We start from the raw sequence: 20,564 nt of genomic DNA, 5'->3' as shown, positions 1-20,564 counted from the left end.
TTTTTTCTCTGCCTGGTTGGATAACGTTCTCTGCTTTAATTAGCCATGGAATTGAGATCAATCATCCACTGTTTATCATAGCTACTTTGAAAAGGCCAAAGTTCCATGTTCTCAGCTTAAGAAACAAGAGAATCAAATATTTTACTTTTTCCCCTCCACCTGCAAGCACATGTACTGATGGTTTGCCTTTTGTTAAATGTGTGGACCAATATTACTTTTTATTCGTATGTAGCTCTCCATAGAATAAAAGTCCTACATCTTTATATTACACCTTTATATTCCATAGCAGAGTAAGTTTTTTTAAATGTTTTCAGAAAAACAAAATGCCCTATTCCTAATGTCTCTTTCCTGGAAGAAGATAGTAGGTTTCTGTGGAAAGAAAATGGATTTATGAATTGAGGGGTATGATTGACCATATCAACACATTTATGTGAGTTTCAAAATAAATGCATGTGCCATATGTTTATATGCAATGTTTGGTATTACACAGGTTCAAATATTGGATCAATCCCTTACTAGCATAAAATTTCAAACAATTTATTTAGCTTCTCTCAATTTCGGTTTCCTCCTCTGCAAGGGGAATTTGGGAGAACTTACTGAGCTAACACACATAAGGCACATAGTATAGTGCTTAGTACATAGTAGGAGCTCAGGAAGGTTAAGTTCCCACCCTTTTAACATGCTTCTGGCCAAATAGGTTATACTAAGAAATGGAAAAGGGTCAATAAATATATATGTATAGATAGGCAATGTTGCTTTCTTTTGTGGAGTGGTGTTTAACCTATCTTTATGCTCCACTGCTATCTTGAGGATTTTCGTCATGTACTACCAGAAAATGTCTTGATTGGCCTTGGGGGATTGGAGGCCTTGGCCACTGGGATGGAGTTTAATAAGCATCAGTTTTGGAGCTTTTAGAGTTTGTGTTCTAGACAACCCCAGAGAGCAATTAACCATAAAGCCGTGAAGTTCAGGTGATACATTCCTCCCTTTCAAAAAGACCCTCAGGGGCAAATGTAATGAAACATCTCCAAGGAGAGAAGAAAAAAAACCTCTCCCCGATTTACCCCCAACCCCAACTTTGAACGTTTTCCCAAAATGACCCTAAATGCACATATTAGCTGATACGAGAAGAGCTTCTTAAAGATTGCAACCTCCATCCTTTCTGTACATATCTTTTTCCTCCTTTACTCTGCCCCAAAACACACCTTCTATGCACCAAGAGGATATTTTGATCCTTGATGAAAAAACCAGCCTCAAGCTCTCTCCAAACTCATTAGCACTTTGGGAATTGGAAGCAGCCACTGAAACCCGATTAAACTCCTTCCAAAGCAGGACAACTCAAAACAGGTATCAGTTGGCCGGGCGCGGTGGCTCAAGCCTGTAATCCCAGCACTTTGGGAGGCCGAGATGGGCGGATCACAAGGTCAGGAGATCGAGACCATCCTGGCTAACACGGTGAAACCCCGTCTCTACTAAGAAATACAAAAAATAGCCGGGCGAGGTGGCAGCGCCTGTAGTCCCAGCTACTCGGGAGGCTGAGGCAGGAGAATGGCGTGAACCCGGGAGGCGGAGCTTGCAGTGAGCTGAGATCCGGCCACTGCACTCCAGCCTGGGCTACAGAGCGAGACTAAAGGGCAGGCAGAGCAGGAGCAACAGGGTAAGTGCAGTTTACTCTTTGTCTTCATCCCCATATTAATCTCACATGATAGAATCCCCTATATCCACAAGCCCATTTAGGTAACCAAGAAGTTCTTTGACTTTTAGTTTTTCTCCCTGCACCTCTCAATGCGATTTGTCTTTCCTCAAATTCAGCCAAATCTTTTTGTACTTTTTTAAATACTTTTTTTGTACTTTTTAAAAAATAGACCTTATTTTTTAGAGCAATTATAGAGTCACGGCAATATTGACCAGAGATTTCCTATTTATCCTTTTACTGCTACACATGCATAGCGTCCTCCATGATCAACCTCCCCCACCACAGTGGTACAATGTTACAATCAATGAACCTACATTGGCACATTATCCATAGTTGACATTTAGGTTCATTCTTGGTGTTGTGCATTCTGTGGGTTTGCACAAATGTATAATGACATGTATCCACTGTTATAGGATCATCCATAGTAGCTTCACTGTCCTAAAGACCCTCTGTGCTCTGCCTGTTCACCCTTCCCTCTCTGACCCCTAGCAACTGCTGATCTTTTTACTGTCTCCATAGTTTTGCTTTTTCCAAAATGTCTCATAGGTGGAATTATACACTATGTAGCCTTTTCAGGTTGATTTATTTCACTTAGTAATATGCAAGTAAGGTTCCTCCATGTCTTTTCATGGCTTGATAGCTCATTTCTTTTCAGTACTATACTTTTCAAGGTGTCTGCTGTATACTTTTTTGTTTTCAAGCATTCTCTGCTGTCATTTAAGTACTTAAGTAGAATACGGAAAATTTGAATTTACAGATTTTTTTGCCACAGTTTTTCAAATGTACATTATTCTTTTCATATTTGAGCTTTCTCCAATTCAAAATTGAAATTCCAGATAATATGCAGAAATTTAGGATTTACGTTCAATTTTGTTATCTGTCTCAGATAATTCTATGCTCTTATCAGTTGAATAGATTTCCCAGTGCAGTGTTTTATTAATTGTTGTATACGGTAAGCTGGACTCTGTTTGATATAGTTTGAGTGTTTGTTCCTTCCAAATCTCATGTTGAAATGTAATCCCCATTGTTGGAGGTGAGGCCTGGTAGGAGGTGATGGGGCGGATCCCTCATGAATAGGGTAGTGCTATCCCCTTGGTGATGAGTGAATTCAGGCAACAGCGGGTTGCTTAAAAGAGCCTGGCCCTTTTCTGTTGCTCTCTCTCTCTTGCTTCTGCTCTCACCATATGAGACGTCTGCTCCCCCTTCAACTTCCGCCATGATTATAAGCTTCCTGCAGCCCTCATCAGAAGCAGATGCCAGCACCACACTTGTACGATCTGCTGAACTGTGAGCCAATTAAACCTATTTTCTTCTTTTTTTTTTTTTTTTTTTGAGACGGAGTCTCGCTCTGTCGCCAAACCTCTTTTCTTTATAAATTATCCAGCCTCAGGTAGTCCTGAAAAAGGGCCTAATACACTATTCTATATTGTCTTAAAAGGGCCATATTACTAAAAGAGAGCTAAAAGAAACACATGGTCTCTTTAACTGGTAAGCAGTTGACTATTAAGTATTCAGTAGTATTTTTTAAGTCTTCAGAAAACCATGATGAATTATTAGCTTTATAAATGCATTAATTGTTCATTACAAATTTTGTGAACAGTAAACCCAGCATACTATTAGATGCTATGGTAAAACAAATATGAAACCAGTCTTTTCAAAAACCAAGGTTACTCTAAGGAGAGAAATTTGCTCACCATGATAATCTGAGTAAGGCATTTAAGAGCCTGATTCTGAAATCACAGCCCAATCTTGGTTATTCTCTACTGCTCCTGTGATGGGCTTCCTGAAGTACATTTGAGCCCTTGCAACTACCAAGATGATTAAAAGGGAATGACATTTCTGAAGGAACCTCTATGCCCTTAAACAGAGCCTCAATTATTAGTAAGTAATCCACAAAGTAATTTAGAAGACCTGTAATCCAGACACACTTTACATAGCAGGTTTTCTAAACACTGCAGACGCCTCTAAACTCCAAAACCCTCCTTCTCTTTTCTCCCTAATGCTGTGAATCATACCATCTGAATCTTAATTCTTGAATTAAAGTCTTGAACCCTTTAGCATTATCACCTTACATTGAGAGGAACTCCTCATTTCATCAATCATTTGTACATTCAGATGAAAGAAAGACCTGGAAGAGCAGTACCTTGAGGGCACCAGGCACCGACAGGAGCGAGAGGAAATGGCATCATGAAGTGAAGGACATGCAGCTCAGGTCGGGATTGATGGGGAAATCACAGAACACCTCCAACTCCACAGTTTGGCTGACTGAGGTCCTTCTCATCATTCAATTTTTTCCTCCATCACCAACTGTGTCTGTGAAGTTCAAATGAGGCAAACTTGGTTATAAAGTTTAGCACTTCCTCCAGATATATTTGATGGAAAATGAACAGAATCATAAATCAACTCTACAAGTCCCCATCAATTACCCAGTATTTTCTATGTGCAAAGGACTGTGCTAGGTGCTTGGTTTTACTGTATTATTATCTTCCTGTGTCCATCAAGGACAGTGTAGTTCATGAAGATCCTGGAATTGCATCTACGAGTCTAATGAGGTCACTGAGCCTCTCAGACTCTTCCTCTTCAGCTCTGTAAAATAGACCCGGTGTTGATTACACCTGTATCATAGAATTGTAGGGAGTCCAGGCTCCCCAAGTTTGCTGCAAGAGTGAATAAAACCTCCTTTCCCTCTCAAGGGAAGAAGCACCTCTTCGTGAGCGGGGTTCCGTGCCATAAAGCACTCCATACGACCCTTAAGATACCTTCTCTCTAATGTTCTAAAATAAGCTCCAGGGCATCCATACGTGGGAATAAAACTCTACATATGCTTTTCCTTTTGTTTCAATTTGTCCAGCTCCACTTTCTGTTTCTGGGGCTGGGAAATCTCATCCTTAAATACAAAATTTCTCCCTCCTGATGACAACATTCAAAACAGACTTTCAATTAACCCATCAGACCTCCAGTCATTAAGTTCCTCAACCTCACTCGTAAACACTTCTTACAAACTTGTATGGTCCATTAGTGAACTTCTTATTTCTCTAACATAAGCATACTTCAACCTATTATACAAGGAGGAAGTGTTTCAAAATTAATGGTCGGTTCTATCAATAATACTTTAAGGAATAGGTGCTGCTGATAACAGTCACAGTCCCAGTTTATTAAGCAAACATTCTATCTCAAGACCCATCATGAGCCCTTTATATATTATCTTAAGCAATTTTCAAGCTCTGTTGTTACTGTTGGTTTTGTTGTTGTTTTGAGACAAGGTCTCCCTTTGTCACCTAGTCTGGAGTGCAGTGGCACAATCACAGCTAACTGCAGCCTCAACCTTGTGGGTTCAAGCAATCCTCCCACCTCAGCCTCCCAAGTAGCTGGGACCACAGGTGTATGCCATCGTTCCCGACTAATTTTTTTCATGTTTATTTTTATTTGTAGAGATGAGGTCTCACCATGTTGCTCAGGCTGGTCTGGAGCTCCTGGCCTCAAGCAATCCTCCCGCCTGTGCTTCCCAAAGTGCTAGGATGATGAGCATAAGCCACCACACCTGGCCAGTAGTGGCTGTTATTCCCATTTTACAAATGAGGAAATTGAAACTCAGAAAGGCTAAATGAGTTGCCCAACATCCCACAGCTGGCAAGTGGCAGAGTCAGAATTAGAACCAGGCTTTTTCTAAAGCCTACCCAGGATCAAACCACTACCTTCTTGCAGAGCTCTTTTTGTTTTAGCTCCCAATGTCTCCATGTAGCTCTACGTCTGCTCTCAATTATGCCAAAGTTTGTTGCACGTTCCTCTTTTATTTCCTCAAAGGATAAAGAATCTTCTCTTGACTCTAGAAAGTTCAAACCTTTTACAAACAGGAGCAAAACCTTAGAATATAGGATGAAGCTTAAAGTCATACCAACAATATTGTGACTACTGTGATGAATATCTAAAACTCTGCACAAATGGCAGCATGGTGATAGGTAAAAGGAGCTTCACATTCTCCCATTATCCAAATTTGAGGGGTTTAGCACTGAAAAATATGTAGAAGGAACTATTGAGAGGGGAGCAAATGAGCCCCAATTTCAAGGGCATCTGTCTGAGCAAGTTCCAGGAAAAAAAACATTAAGAATGTTAATGAGACCTTAACTGGCAATGAGTAGATGTAGACTGATTTGTGAAAACTGAGGATGTTAAAACAAAGTGGCTCTCCTAAACTGAGCAAGAAAAATTCAGCACAAATAGAGTATTACTTCCCAAATTGTGAAGTTATTGACTTGCAATGATTTCTATAATGTATACAAGTTACAAAGGTTTGCGTACTGTGATACAAACACCTATGCACATAAACATATACTTGTACATAAAAACTATACACCAAAATGTTAAGAGTTATTATTTCAAGAGATAGATCATAATGTTCAGTTTCCTTTTTTTTTATTAATCAGGAACATCATTTTTTGTTTCAATAGTTCACATTTGTATATTGATCATTAACCAAATATCTCACAGTTCTTTAATTTAAAAGGCAGTTAAAATAATTTCATTGATTTCCAAATTATTTGGGTTAAGAATTGAAGAAGGATCAAGATATATTCCAAACCTTTAAGGGTCATTCACCATGAGCCACATGGCCATCTGACCACATTTTTCCCGATGCTTTCTGTAGGATTAGGGACCCAGATTCAGAGACTCGATGACTGCAGTTAGCTTCTGATTAATGTGCATTGACACTCAGTGTGGATGTGTGAGGGAGCGATGGGAGTCCTTACTGGTGTGGATTTAATAAAATCAAGTCCCTGATCTTGAAAGATGCTTCATGCACTGAAAATTCAAATAATTTGATTGAGGATACTTCGTAACTTAGGTTTAAAGTAACAACAGCAACAACAACAAATACTTATAGAACAGTTACTATGGGCCAGGCATATTTTAAGAAGATTAGAAGATACATGACGATGATGATAGATGATAGATAGATGATAGACAAACAGATAGTAGATGATAGATAATTAGATAGATCCTATAACAATGTAAATGCTATTATTATCTTTAATTTTACAGAGACCTAGTCAACATCGCACATCTACTAAGTGAGGCTGAGAATTGAATCCAGGCAGTCTAGATCCAGAGCCCACACTCAACAATTAAACAACTCAGGCCAGGAGCAGTGGCTCACACCTGTAATCCCAGCACTTTGGGAGGCTGAGGCAGGTGGATCACCTGAGGTCGGGAGTTCGAGACCAGCCTGACCAACATGGAGAAACCCCATCTCTACTTAAAATGCAAAATTAGCTGGGCGTGGTGATGCATGCCTGTAATCCCAGCTACTCAGGAGGCTGAAGCAGGAGAATCGATTGAACCCGGGAGGCGGAGGTTGCAGTGAGCCGAGATCGTGCCATTGCACTCCAGCCTGAGCAACAAGAGTGAAACTCCATCTCAAAAAAAAAAAAAATTAATTAAAAAATAAATAAATAAATAAAATAGAAAGCTCAGACTGAGAAAAATTTGAAATTCAACCTACATTAGTATATTTGGACCCAATATCTGACAATTAAGAACATTTTTATATACATGTGGCCTAATCCTTTGCATTAAAAACATTCTATCTGATTAATCATCTCACAACTACATAGCTGAACCTAGTTCCATTGATCTTTCCCTCCTAATGTGGAAACTTAGGTAAAGGAGATGAATAGTTATTCCAAGGCATGACCTGACTCACCTGAGGCACAAAGGACTGTCCTAATAACTACTCACTGGTCACTTGTTATATGTCAGGCACTTAAAACAAATCTATAAAGTAATTGCTATCATCCAGTTTTAAGGATAAGTTGAAGCCAGAGATGTTAGCTATCTCACCCGAAGTAACACAACTAGTAAATGGTCGAGGCAGGAGTTGATCCTAGGGATTTGGGATCCAAAGTTTAAATTCATATCAGCTACACTATACTGCCTAAATATTTAAGATGATGACTGCAATTGCCTTCTTCTTCGAGAGAGAGAGAGACTGAGACTGAGACCAAGAAAGAGAAACAGTCTTTGCATAAAGCTGTAACCTGTAATCCTCTGCCTTCCCTCTCACGTGTTTTGTAATTATTTGCTAATACCACCTGTAATGCGGACTGTCATTACTATCTCAGGTCTGCATCTTGTCCTTGTGGTCCACGGGAAGCATGTCCATAACCAAACCCTGGAACAGCTCATCAGTGACCATGTTCATCCTCCGGGGATTCACAGACCATCCAGAACTCCAGGCGCTCCTCTTTGTGACCTTCCTGGGCATCTATCTTACGACCCTGGCCTGGAACCTGGCCCTCATTTTTCTGATCAGGGGTGACACCCATCTGCACACACCCATGTACTTCTTCCTAAGCAACTTATCTTTCATTGACATCTGCTACTCTTCTGCTGTGGCTCCCAAGATGCTCACTGACTTCTTCTGGGAGCAGAAGACCATATCATTTGTGGGCTGTGCTGCTCAGTTTTTTTTCTTTGTCGGCATGGGACTGTCTGAGTGCCTTCTCCTGACTGCTATGGCGTATGACCGATATGCAGCCATCTCCCGCCCCCTTCTCTACCCGACTATCATGACCCAGGGCCTCTGTACACGCATGGTGGCTGGGGCATATGTTGGTGGCTTCCTGAGCTCCCTGATCCAGGCCAGCTCCGTATTTAGGCTTCACTTTTGTGGACCCAACATCATTAACCACTTCTTCTGTGACCTCCCACCAGTCCTGGCTCTGTCTTGCTCTGACACTTTCCTCAGTCAAGTGGTGAATTTCCTCGTGGTGGTCACTGTAGGAGGAACATCGTTCCTCCAACTCCTTATCTCCTATGGTTACATAGTGTCTGCTGTCCTGAAGATCCCTTCAGCAGAAGGCCGATGGAAAGCCTTCAACACGTGTGCCTCGCATCTGATGGTGGTGACTCTGCTGTTTGGGACAGCCCTTTTCATGTACCTGCGACCCAGCTCCACCTACTCGCTGGGCAGGGACAAGGTGGTGTCCGTGTTCTATTCACTGGTGATCCCCATGCTGAACCCTCTCATTTACAGTTTGAGGAACAAAGAGATCAAGGATGCCCTGTGGAAGGTGTTGGAAAGGAAGAAAGTGTTTTCTTAGGTCATGTGTAGAAACTTATTTATCCAAACTGCTGGAGAATTAAATGATCCAAGCCTTCACCTCCACCTCTGCTTCAGGCAAGGGAGACATCCGGTGCTTTTACTTGAATGTGGAGACTCTTCCCTCTAGATTCCTCTCACCCTTCCTCATGGTCACTTGTCTACTGACTGTGCCATAGATAGCCAAAAAGGTAAAGGAATTTCTTCAGAAAAAAAAAAAAAAAAAAGAACCTCCACAATAATCACAGTAACTAACATTTATTGAGCACTTAATATGTACCAGGCACGAAAGTTATTTAATTAAATACTCATTGCAGTAGTAAAATACACATTGAACTATCCCCTATGTTACAAAATAAGGAAACGATGTGTCAGCAAGGAAAACTAACTTGCTCAGGGTCACCAAGGAAGGGGCAGAACTCTGATTCACACCAAGGCCTTCCTGACTCCAGAGCCCACGGTCTGCCCAAATGCTGCAGTCCACATTCAACAAAAAATAGCCCAAAAGTAGTACAAGTATATAACTCTTGTTATTGGCATATGGCAGAATCTGAAAAGATACACTGTGTATAGTTAAGGTAAATGACAAGAACAAGATGACACCTCATCAAATGCCCTCTCTAGGATCTCCCTGTTGAATTCCCATTATGGCTACTGAGTAATTTGCTAAGCAAATGCTGAAGGACATTCCCCTTGGCTGCCATTTCTCTCTATCTCAGCTATGTAAGGGCTGGGGAAATTTGAGTCCAATAGTGTCACACCAATACTCTTCTTTTCTCAGTCTCAGTCCCCTAAACTGCCTACTCAGTCAGAACCTCCTTGATTTTTCTTTAATATTTTGCTAAATGTTGTGTTTTGTTCTTTTAATTTTATTTTATTTTAAGTTCTGGTATACATGTGCAGGACGTGCAGGTTTGTTACATAGGTAAACATGTGTCATGGTGATTTGCTGCACCTATCAACCCATCACCTAGGTATTAAGCCCCACATCCGTTAGCTATTTATCCCGATGCTCTCACTCCTCCCTGCCCCCTGACAGGCCCCAGTGTGTGTTGTTGCCTCTCTATGTCCATATGTTCTCACTGTTTAGCTCTCACTTACAAGTGAGAACATGGGATATTTGGTTATCTGTTCCTGTGTTAGTTTGCTGAAGATAATGGCTTCCAGCTCCATCCATGTCCCTGCAAAGAACACTAACTCCTCCCTTTTGTGGCTGCATAGTATCCCATGGTATATATGTACCATCTTTTCTTTATCCAGTCTATTATTGATGGGAATTTGGGTTGATTCCATGTCTTTGCTATTGTGAATAGTGCTGCAGTGAACATACACATGCATGTATCTTTATAATAGAATTATTTATATTCCTTTGGGTATATACCCATTAGTGAGATTGCTGGGTCAAATGATATTTCCATTTCTAGGTCTTTGAGGACTTGCCACACTGTCTTCCACAATGGTTGAACTAATTTACATTCCCACAAACAGTATAAAAATGTTCCTATTTCTCCACAGCTTCACCAGCATCTGTTGTTTCTTGACTTTTTAATAATTGCCATTCTGACTAGTGTGAGATGGTATCTCATTGTGATTTTTGATTTGCATTTCTCTAATAATTAGTGACGTTGAGTTTTTTTTCATATGTTTGTTGACCACACAAATGTCTTCTTGAGAAGTGTCTGTTCATGACATTAGCCCACTTTTAGATAGGGTTGTATGTTTTTTCTTGTGAATTTGTTTAAGTTACCTTTGTCAGACAGATAGATTGCAAAAATTTTCTCCCATTCTGTAGGTTGTCTGTTCATTTTGATGATAGCTTCTTTTGCAGAATCTCCTTAGTTTAATTAGATCCTATTTGCCAACTTTTGCTTTTGTTGCAATTGTTTTTGATGTTTTCATCATGAAATCTTTGCCAGTGCCTATGTCTTAAATGGCATTGCCTAGATTTTCTTCTAGGGTTTTCATAGTTTGGGGCTTTACATTTACACCTTTAATCCATCTTGAGTTAATTTTTGTATAAAGTGTAAGGAAACAGTCCCATTTTCAATTTTCTGTACATGGCTAGCCAGTTTTCCCAGCACCATTTATTAAATAGGGAATCCTTTCCCCATTGTTTGTTTTTGTCAGGTTTGTCAAAGATTCGATGGTTGTAGATGTGCAGTCTTATTTCTGAGATCTCTATTCTGTTCTATGGGTCTATGTGTCTGTTTTTGTACAAGTACCATGTTGTTTTGCTTACTGTAGTCTTGTATTATAGGTTGAAGTCAGGGAGTGTAATGCCTCCAACTTTGCTATTTTTGCTTAGGATTGTCTTGACTATACTATCTCCTTGATATTAACCATGCCATTCCTTTACCAGTTGTGTCCTTTTTGATCACCACACCCTGAATTCCCCTTACTATCTTCTATCTGAACCCATTGCTCCTATAAAATTCCTGTTTCTCCTCTTGAATAAATTAAACCTTGCAGCCCACATTGGGTATAATTTATTTGGCATCAACTCAGGGAGATATATCCCAGGTTCCCACTTCCAGATAATTACCCCTTCATTTCAGGCAGTTACAGTGGAGTTGTCCCACACAACTATTTCTGCTGGTAAATCTCTCTCTCTGGCCACTTGCTACACATTCACTTTTCCTTGGTGTAGGTCAATTGGATAAGTAGATATTTGACTTGATCGTTCATATAAGAGAAGTAATTATTTCCTCCATATCTGGAAGAACATAAACAATGCATAGGAAAGCAGAGATCCCTGTCTCAGGTTTCCTGGGTTCTTCATCCTCTAAATTCATTCCTATCCATGGCCAATAAAATGTAGAATGACTCCTACTATTCATATATACAGGTACTCAGAGAGAGAGAGTTGAAATTTGCTGAGTGTTACTAAGTTTCAAGTTCTATTCTGAACATTTCATACATGTTAAGTCATTGAATCCCCACTCACACAGCCATTGAGTGGAAACTGACTCAGCATGGCTTCTGAGACAAAACTCATCAACACTTTGTGACATTTCCCCCAGTGGGCCCCTGATAAGGTTGAAGTGGGGAGGTTTTATAGTGGCAGTCAAATATACCACCTAGGGAAAATACTAAAGAATCTCAACATATGCCTCCCACTTCTGTCTACTGGAAGCATCCCATGCTTCCATTTTTCTATTGCACATCTTCCAAATGTAGGCCCAGAAGCAGAGGCCACTGTTATGCCTAGAACTACAGAACCATTGCCACTGCGGTCAAGCTGGTGTATGAAACTGCAACAATTAAGTCTGTAACATTTTAGGAATGAAAAGCTGACAGTATATCTGTATATTAAGGGATAGTTGCTTTACAGAAATATAAGCAAATGAATCAAAAATTTACAGGCATTTTACTATTACAAGGGAAATTCAAGAAAGAATATGAGGAGAGATTGTCTGATCCTCAGCCCTATTTGCTTGCAGTTACATCATTAGCTTCTTCAGGCATTATTGGGTAGTAGAGAACAGCAGGAGGCAGGGAGACAAAAATCAAAATATCAGTTTAATAACGTTAAACCGACAGATAATGTTTTGTTGGAGGACGTGGCTTTGATCTGGTCCTATGGCTGCCCCACACTGTACACCAGAATCAGACAGGCTAACCCAGGAGAAGCAGGCTTGCCCTGTTGCACTAATTGTGTAGATGAGAGAAAATCGGTCCACACGCTGTCTGCAGGGAGACAGATCCCAAAGAAAGAGAAGGAAGATCAGGAGGCCAAGTTCTCCTGCCTAATTGTTTTCCCCGATTCTCCAGTCCTTTTAATCAGGGGTGTCCAATCTTTTGGCTTCCCTGGGCAACACTGGAAGAATTTGTCTTGGGCCACACAAAAAAACACATTAATAATAGTTGATGAACTTTTAAAAATATCACAAAAACACTCTTAATGTTTTAAGGAAGTTTACAAATTTGTATCAGGCCGCATTCAAAGCCGTCCTGGGCCACATGCAGCCCACGGGCTGTGGGTTGCACACGCTTGCTTTACATCACTCCTACCTTCCTAGAAAAGACTGAGTGAAGAAGGAGGCACAAAACCTGCATGCCATTTCAGTGTAAGTTCCTCTCCAGGAAAACAGGAGGACAAGGGAAGGAACTCCCCATACACATACTAAGACCTTTAAGGTTCCTTCACCCCGATCCTCTAAGAAGCACTAAACTGAAGTTCCATCCATGACTATGAGGGGCCACCAGACCAGGAGGCCTCATCTGGTGGAATCCAATTTGCCAGTATCTCCAGGTCTCAGTCGAGGCCCCTTTATGATGACATTGGTCACATCCAATGCTTGGATCTTACAGGATTATTATGAGCCCAAAAAAAAATTGATTTTTAGAAACTTCTTAGAAAAAAATTAAAACATTATATAAAAAACCAGAGATTCTTGTTATTACCAAATGCCGCTTCCCCCAAGGAAGCATTCCCAGACTCTCTGGACCTCACTAAATCCCTGGGCCAATCTCGCCGCATTCTTGCCCTTTGGTGTGAATCATCACAGTTGTAAGTATATGCTTGAGGGTGGGGGTCACATCTGTCTCTTCATGAATATATTCTCAGCATCTAGAACTCTGCCTGATACACAAAAAGCAATGAATATGCATTTTTTGGTCAATCACTGTAATTGATCTGTTTGAAGAAAATCAATTATGTGACCCAAATTGTAACCACTGTCACAAGAAATAGACTCTTGAACTATAATATTGTTGATGAAATTGCTGTGTTATCATACAAGGACTTTGCATCACATTGATGTTGTTATAATTTAGAGAAGGGCCTTTAGAGATTCCTCAGACTTCCCTGTACACAGTTTCATCACCTCCTTATTAGATGTGCTATCATAATGGTGTGTGTGTGTGTGTGTGTGTGTGTGTAAAGGAGAGAAAAAACATGCATACGTGTTGCTTAGTGACTTTTTAATAACTCCCATTGCATCTGCAACTGCCCACGTCTCCATTGAAAATTGTATTTCCTACAAATATCCAACATTATTCCCTATGCTAATTATTATAGTAGACTTCTAATTCAGCGTCAGTTAGGAACAGTGTAAACTCTTCCTGTGCTTGGGTGAAGAAGGGCAGAGCAGTGATGATGGGGAACTTGTCAGGCTCACTTTGCAAAGGTAGGTGACGGCATCCTGAAAATTTTGCATACCTACAACCTTATGATTTTGATAGTGTCTCTGAAAGGCAAAATGTCCATTTGCAATTCTGGAAGGATATGTCATCTTGAACTAAAAGTTTCGGGCCAATTAAGATCTCCTGCCTCTAACCTAAAATACTGGGCTTCTTAAGACACATTCAAATAAGGTAATTTTTCAAAAATTAAAACTCATTCCATAAACATTACTAAGCCCCTACAATGTGTTAAAAAAAAAAAAATACTGGTGTGATCTCTTTCTTAAAAGGTGATTAAAAGTTAGATGGCAGCAGAAAGAAAACTATATAATGATATTAGGATTATGATAGTATTAATACCCTACATTTGTATAATGCTTTGAAGTTTACGATATTCTCTCATATGCATTAAGCCGTTTAATTGACTTATACAGCAACATAAGTGAATAGGGGATGTAAGATGAGGCTGAAAATGGCCTAAAGGAAAACAAATACTGTTGGGGAACTACTGCACATCAGGAGCTGGACACCCATTTGTTCATTCATCTTCATAAAGAATTATTGAATAACTGCTATGTGCCAGGTAGGAGCTGGGGATACAATGGTGACAAATCCTTGCCTTCAGGGAGTTTACATTCGGAGGAAAAGGCAGACACACGTAGACCCATAAAGGCAAGGAGTGAAAAGTGCTAGATTATGACAAGCAAACCTCACTATGCAAAGTAAGGTGTATGTTCCCCATTTCATGGAATAAGATCCCAGGGTTCATAAAGGTTAACTTGCTCCAGGTCACAAGAGCCACAGTTTAAAATACTGGAACCTGGCTTCGAAGGCTGTGCTCTTCTGAACAAGCTAATTCTACATTCAATAATGCAACCTTGAGGTTACAAAACAGAAAGGCTATCATTTGACCCTGAGCTGACATTGAACCTGATAGTCCAGAACCTTCTAAGGTGATTGGCCAGAATAATAATATTATGGAATAATATTAATCTGAAAGAGAAGTCAACAATAAGTAGATTTGATCTCAGTTCCCAGAGACCTGAGTTGGCTGGTCCCAGGTTCTCCTCTAGGTGCCTCCAGCCAATGCCTCATGGAGCCATAACACACCCAAAGAAAAATTAGAGCTATCTTTCCCACACACCCTTTTCTGAAATAAGTCAGCTTCTGAGAACAATTTTAAAAACAAACAAAAAAAGAAAAATACAAGATACATAATATCAGAGCTCAAATTAACGGAGAACTTTTTTCTTCGAATTGTGAATAGGTATAGTAGTTTTTCTGATTTTCAAAATCAGAAGCCATTTAAAATCATTTTTTTAGTTAGACACAACAGAATGTCTTTTTAAAATAAAAACACCAAAATCCAATTATCAACAGATAATGGCTACTACTGTTGTCTTTTATTAATACATCTTTTCAAACTTCTAGCCATGTAAATATTTTTCCCAAAAATAACATCATGTGACATATTCAGTGTTTTAATCTGTCACTAAAAAGAAGTCTCTCCATGTTTAAGAGTACAATTCTACGTTATCACTTCGAATGTCTGCAAATACTTAATTGTACTATTGTGCCGTATTTATTGAACAAATTTTCTGTATCGGACGCTAACTTAAATTCTAATTTCTACTATTTGAAACAGCACTGAGATGAACTTTGCTTATATTTAGGACATTAAGCATTTGGTTTATTAACTCTTTAGCATAAATTCCTAAAGTAGAAATTTTGAGTCACGGTGTTTGTACATTTTACATTTTGACAACATATTTCCAGAATGACCCCAGAAATGTTGCCCATGTGTGCACTCCTATTAACCATATAAAGGTGTCACTTTCTCCACATCTATGCCAACAGTGGACTATTCAACATTGGCTAATCTTCTAGATGAGAAATGATACCTCATTGCAATTTAATTTGTATTTCCTTTTTCTTTCTTTCTTTCCCTTTTTTAATAGAGACAGGATCTTCCTATGTTGCCCAGGCTGGTCTCAAACTTGTGAGCTCAAGATATCCTCCCTCCTTGGCCTCCCAATATATTTATTTGATCAATAGTTGATTGATTGTCTTTTCACATGTGGGCTAACCAACTGTATTTTTCTGTGAATCACGACTCATTTTTGTTTTAAAATATCAAAATGTCTGTGTCTTACAGATTTATAAGAGCTCTTTATATATCAAAGATGTTTAAGCTTGTTTTATTTTTTTTTAGATATTTTCCCAAGTTTTTTATTTATATTTAGTTTTAAGCTTATTTATAATGCTTTTAAAATGTAAAAGCTTTATATTTTTACTTAGTCAAATATAATTATTATTGGCATAATGCTGCCCTACTCCAAAAATTATGAAAACATTTATGTAAGTTTTATTCTAATATTTTAATTGCTTTTTTTGGTATTTATATTATTAAGGTGACAAAATCTTCTTGTCTTCCATTTCTATGAGAAGTTAAAGAGTGTTGCAATTTATTTCAGCTCACAGTATCTATCTATAAAAAGAAAAGACATTAAACATTCAAACACAATTAGAATTGGGCTGTGTTTTTTGTTTTGTTTTGTTTTTTGTTTTTTCTTTGGAGACAGGTTCTTCCTCCATCACTCAGACTGGAGTGCAGTGGCTCAATCACAGTTCACTACAGAGCTTCGATGTCCCAGGAAATTTGATGTGCCCAGTTCAGCCTCCTGCGTATCTGGGACTACAGCACACACCACCAGGCCCAGCTAATATTTTTTGTAGAGAAGTTTCTCCATGTAATCCAGGCTGGTCTGGAACTCCTGGCCTCAAGTGATCTGGCCACCTCCACCTCCCAAATTACTGGGATTAAAGGCGTGAGCCACCACACCCATTCTATTTCTTTTTTTCATTTTTCTTTTTTAATTTTTTTTTTCACTTTTATTTTAAGTTCAGGGATGTAAGTGCAGCTTTGTTACATAGGTAAACTTGTGTCACGGGGGTTGTTGTACAGATTACTTCATCACCAAAATGTTAAGCCTGGTATCCATTAGTTATTTTTCCTGATGGTCTCTCTCCTCCCACCCTCCACTCTCCAAAAAGCCCCAGTAAGTGTTGTTCCCCTCTATGTGTTCATGCATTCTCGTCATTTAGCTCCCACTTACAAGTGAAAACATGCGGTATTTGGTTTTCTGTGCCTGCGTTAGTTTGCTAAGGGTAATGGCCTCCAGTTCCACCCATGTCTCTGCAAAGGACGTGATCTCATTCTTTTTTATAGCTGCATAGTATTCCATAATGTATGTGTACCACATTTTCTTTACTCAATCTATTATTGATGGGCATTTAGGTTGATTCCATATCTTTGCTATTGTGAATAGTGTTGCAATGAACATACACATGCATGTCTTTATAATACAATGATTTATATTTCTTTGGGTGTATATGTAGTAGTAGAATTGCTGGATGGAATGGTATTTCTGTCTTTAGATCTTTGAGAAATCTCCACACTGTCTTCCACAATGGCTGAACTAATTTACATTCCCACCAACAGTGTATAAGCATACTTTTTCTCCACAACCTTGCCAGCATCTGTTATTTTTTGACTTTTTAATAGTAGCCATTCTGACTGGTATTAGATGGTATCTCATTGTAATTTTGATTTGCATTTCTGTAATGATCAGTAATGTTTAGCTTTTTTTCATATGATCATTGGCTGCATGTATTTCCTCTTTTGAAAAGTGTCTGTTCACATCCCTTGCCTCCTTTTTTACGGAGTTGTTCGGTTTTTTTCTTGTAAATTTATTTAAGTTCCTTATAGATGCTGGATATTAGACCTTTGTTGGATGCATAGTTTGCAAAAAATTTTCTTCCATTCTACAGGTTGTCTGTTTACTCTGTTGATCGTTTCTTGTGCTGTGCGGCAGCTCTTTACAATACCTTTATCATCAGTTAAAATTAGAAAACGAACGTGCCATTTGACCTAGTAAGTTCATTTCTGGAAATGTATCTTTAAAAGAAATCATAGATGCACATGAAAATGCATTTACAAAATGTTGAGTGCAGGATTATTCAAAAAGACTAATCAGGGACTGACTAGGCAACTGAAGAGATCAAGGTATGACTTTTGTAGCCCCTCACTTCCTGTACATTCTACAAGCCTGACTCACAATGCCTCGCACTCACTCTGGTTTCCATACTATCTATCTTAAGTCCTGAATCCCAAACTGCTGTGCTCTCCTGGCTGGTGTCTCATTCCATTTTAGCCATCATGACTGATGCTTATTCTTCACTTGCCTGACTCCCACATACCTATGAAAACCTGTCTCTACCTTAGTCACCGATGTATTTCCCATCACATTCCACAGGGGATCAGGGAGACCTTGCAGCAACAACAAAGAACTACATACAGTAAAACAATAGAATGTACGTAAGGAACTGTTAAGAGGCTACATGTGAAAAATGATAGAGTAGGAAATTAAGTCACACATATGTTTTTGAATGTATGAAAGCCAAAACAAAAATACATAGTCAGGGCCTGGCGCGGTGGCTCACGCCTGTAATCCCAGCACTTTGGGAGGCTGAAGTGGGTAGATCACCTGAGTTCAGGAGTTCCAGACCAGCCCAGCCAACATTGCAAAACCCCGTCTCTACTAAAAATACAGAAATTAGCCGGGCATGGTGGCTCCTGCCTGCAATCCCAGCTACTCGGGAGGATGAAGTAGGAGAATGGCTTGAACTGGGAGGCGGAGGTTGCAGTCAGCCAAGATTGCACCACTGCACTCCAGCCTGGGCAACAGAGAAAGACTCTGTGTTAAAACACACACACACACACAGATACACAGTCAGTTACACAATTCTTATTGCCTCAGAAAAGAATGCACACTGATGTCCCACAGGAGCTCTGCCTTGCACTTTCATCTAGGATAAATGTCTTCTTTGGAGTCTCCTGTGAAGAACTAAATAGTTCCTGCCCTGAGTACAATCCAAAGATGGATGCTTTTCCTTGTAGACACTCTAATAAAAGGAAATGACGTAATTCCAAATACATTGTACCAGTTAGTATGTTACTGGAGGCTAGCATATTAAAGTAAGATTTCTTTTGGGCTGTATACCTTAAATATGTGCAATTTTTAAAAGATTGTAAAAAGTTTTTTAATTAAAAATAAATAAACAAAAATGAAAGCGGCAACTCACTTCCACAGGAATGAAATTATTCTAATGGTGGAAACATCAGGGATCTAACAAGATAACAAGATTTTTGTTTAAGAGGACTTCTGTATGTTCTAACCCCACAAACTAAACTATAAAATACACTCAACTGTAAGAGAACTGAAATAAGAAAAATTAAGAACTATGTTGCTTATGGAACACTTTCTTTTGCTTTTATTTCAGGGAAAGTGCTCTATCCTTTGTTCATCTGGTATACTGTTTTCTTTCTTATCCTATATTTTTTCAGACATAATTATGTTTTTTCAAATGCCAATTGCCTACTTTTTATTGTTGAATTAGATTTTGGTCATCTCAATTTTTTTTTTTTTTTTTTTTTTTTTTTTTTTTTTTTTTTTTTGAGGCAAAGTCTCACTCTGTCGCCCAGGTTGGAGTGCAGTGGTGCAATCTTGGCTCACTGCATGCTTTGCTTCCTGGGTTCACGCCATTCTCCTGCCTCAGCCTCCCGAGTAGCTGGGACTACAGGCGCCCACCACCATGCCTGGCTAATTTTTTGTATTTTTAGTACAGACGGGGTTTCACTATGTTAGGATGGTCTCAATCTCCTGACCTCGTGATCCGCCCACCTCAGCCTCCCCAAGTGCTGGGATTACAGGCATGAGCCAGTGTGCCCGGCTCCTTAAATTTTTAAAAATTATCTAGAATATGAGTCCTTGGGACATACAGATATTCTTTGTTTCACAGGCCTGCTGTATCAAATGGTTTGGGGGCGGGGTTATTGTTTTGTAGAGACAGGAACTTGCTCTGTCACCAGGGCTGGAGTACAATGGCACAATCATAGCACACTGCAGCCTTGAATTCCTGGGCTCAAGCGATCCCCCTACTTCAGCCTCCTGAGTAGCTCAGGTGCACACCACCATGCCTGGCTAATTTATTTTTTTTAATTTGTTGTTGTTGATAAGATGGGGTCTCACTATTGCCCCGGCTGGTCTCAAACTCCTGATCTCAAGCAATCTGCCCACCTCGACCTCCCAAAGTCCTGGGATTACAGGCATTAGCCACGGCACCTGGTTCACACAGATATTCTTACCAAAAGAAGTTTGTCCTCACATGACTGAATATCTGATTTGGGGAAAAGCAATATTAATATAGTAAATTGCTATTATATAGCAATAGTAGAATATCCCTAGAATTTGAGTCAATAAACCTGGTTACAGCTCTCTATCTTTCACCAATTCAAACTCTGATTCTGAAAAAAAAAAATGTCCTTCTCTAGTCACTCCTGAAGTAAGAAGCATTAGACTAATTTATCTCTGAAGTCCTGTGATGCTCTAATGATCAGTTTTTCTGTGATACTAAAACATGCCCTTAACAATGATTGTAGCTCTATACTCTACCAAGAGCCCTGTGTGTCAATAGCAAGGTCCAGGCTTCCCAGAGTGCCAAAGAGGAGTAATTATGAGGGCCTGACTCTTCTCTTTTTATAAGGGATGAGATGAGGAATAGGTAGACAGGCTACTTAATAAA

General features: G+C 39.5%; 1 protein-coding gene across 1 annotated transcript; it reads left to right on the top strand.

Moving 5' to 3' along the window:
* The first annotated feature begins 7,823 nt into the window (after positions 1 to 7,823).
* On the top strand, positions 7,824 to 9,025 carry OR5A1 (olfactory receptor family 5 subfamily A member 1). The gene has a single exon (XM_005577769.5). It carries the CDS (start codon positions 7,849 to 7,851, stop codon positions 8,794 to 8,796), a length of 948 nt encoding a protein of 315 aa, XP_005577826.3. The 5' UTR covers positions 7,824 to 7,848; the 3' UTR covers positions 8,797 to 9,025.
* The last annotated feature ends 11,539 nt before the right edge of the window (positions 9,026 to 20,564 follow it).

Source organism: Macaca fascicularis, chromosome 14 (assembly GCF_037993035.2).
Source record: "Macaca fascicularis isolate 582-1 chromosome 14, T2T-MFA8v1.1".
NCBI lineage: Eukaryota > Metazoa > Chordata > Mammalia > Primates > Cercopithecidae > Macaca > Macaca fascicularis.
The sequence above is the reverse complement of the archived record's forward strand: the minus strand, read 5'-3'. Positions and strand labels throughout refer to the sequence as shown.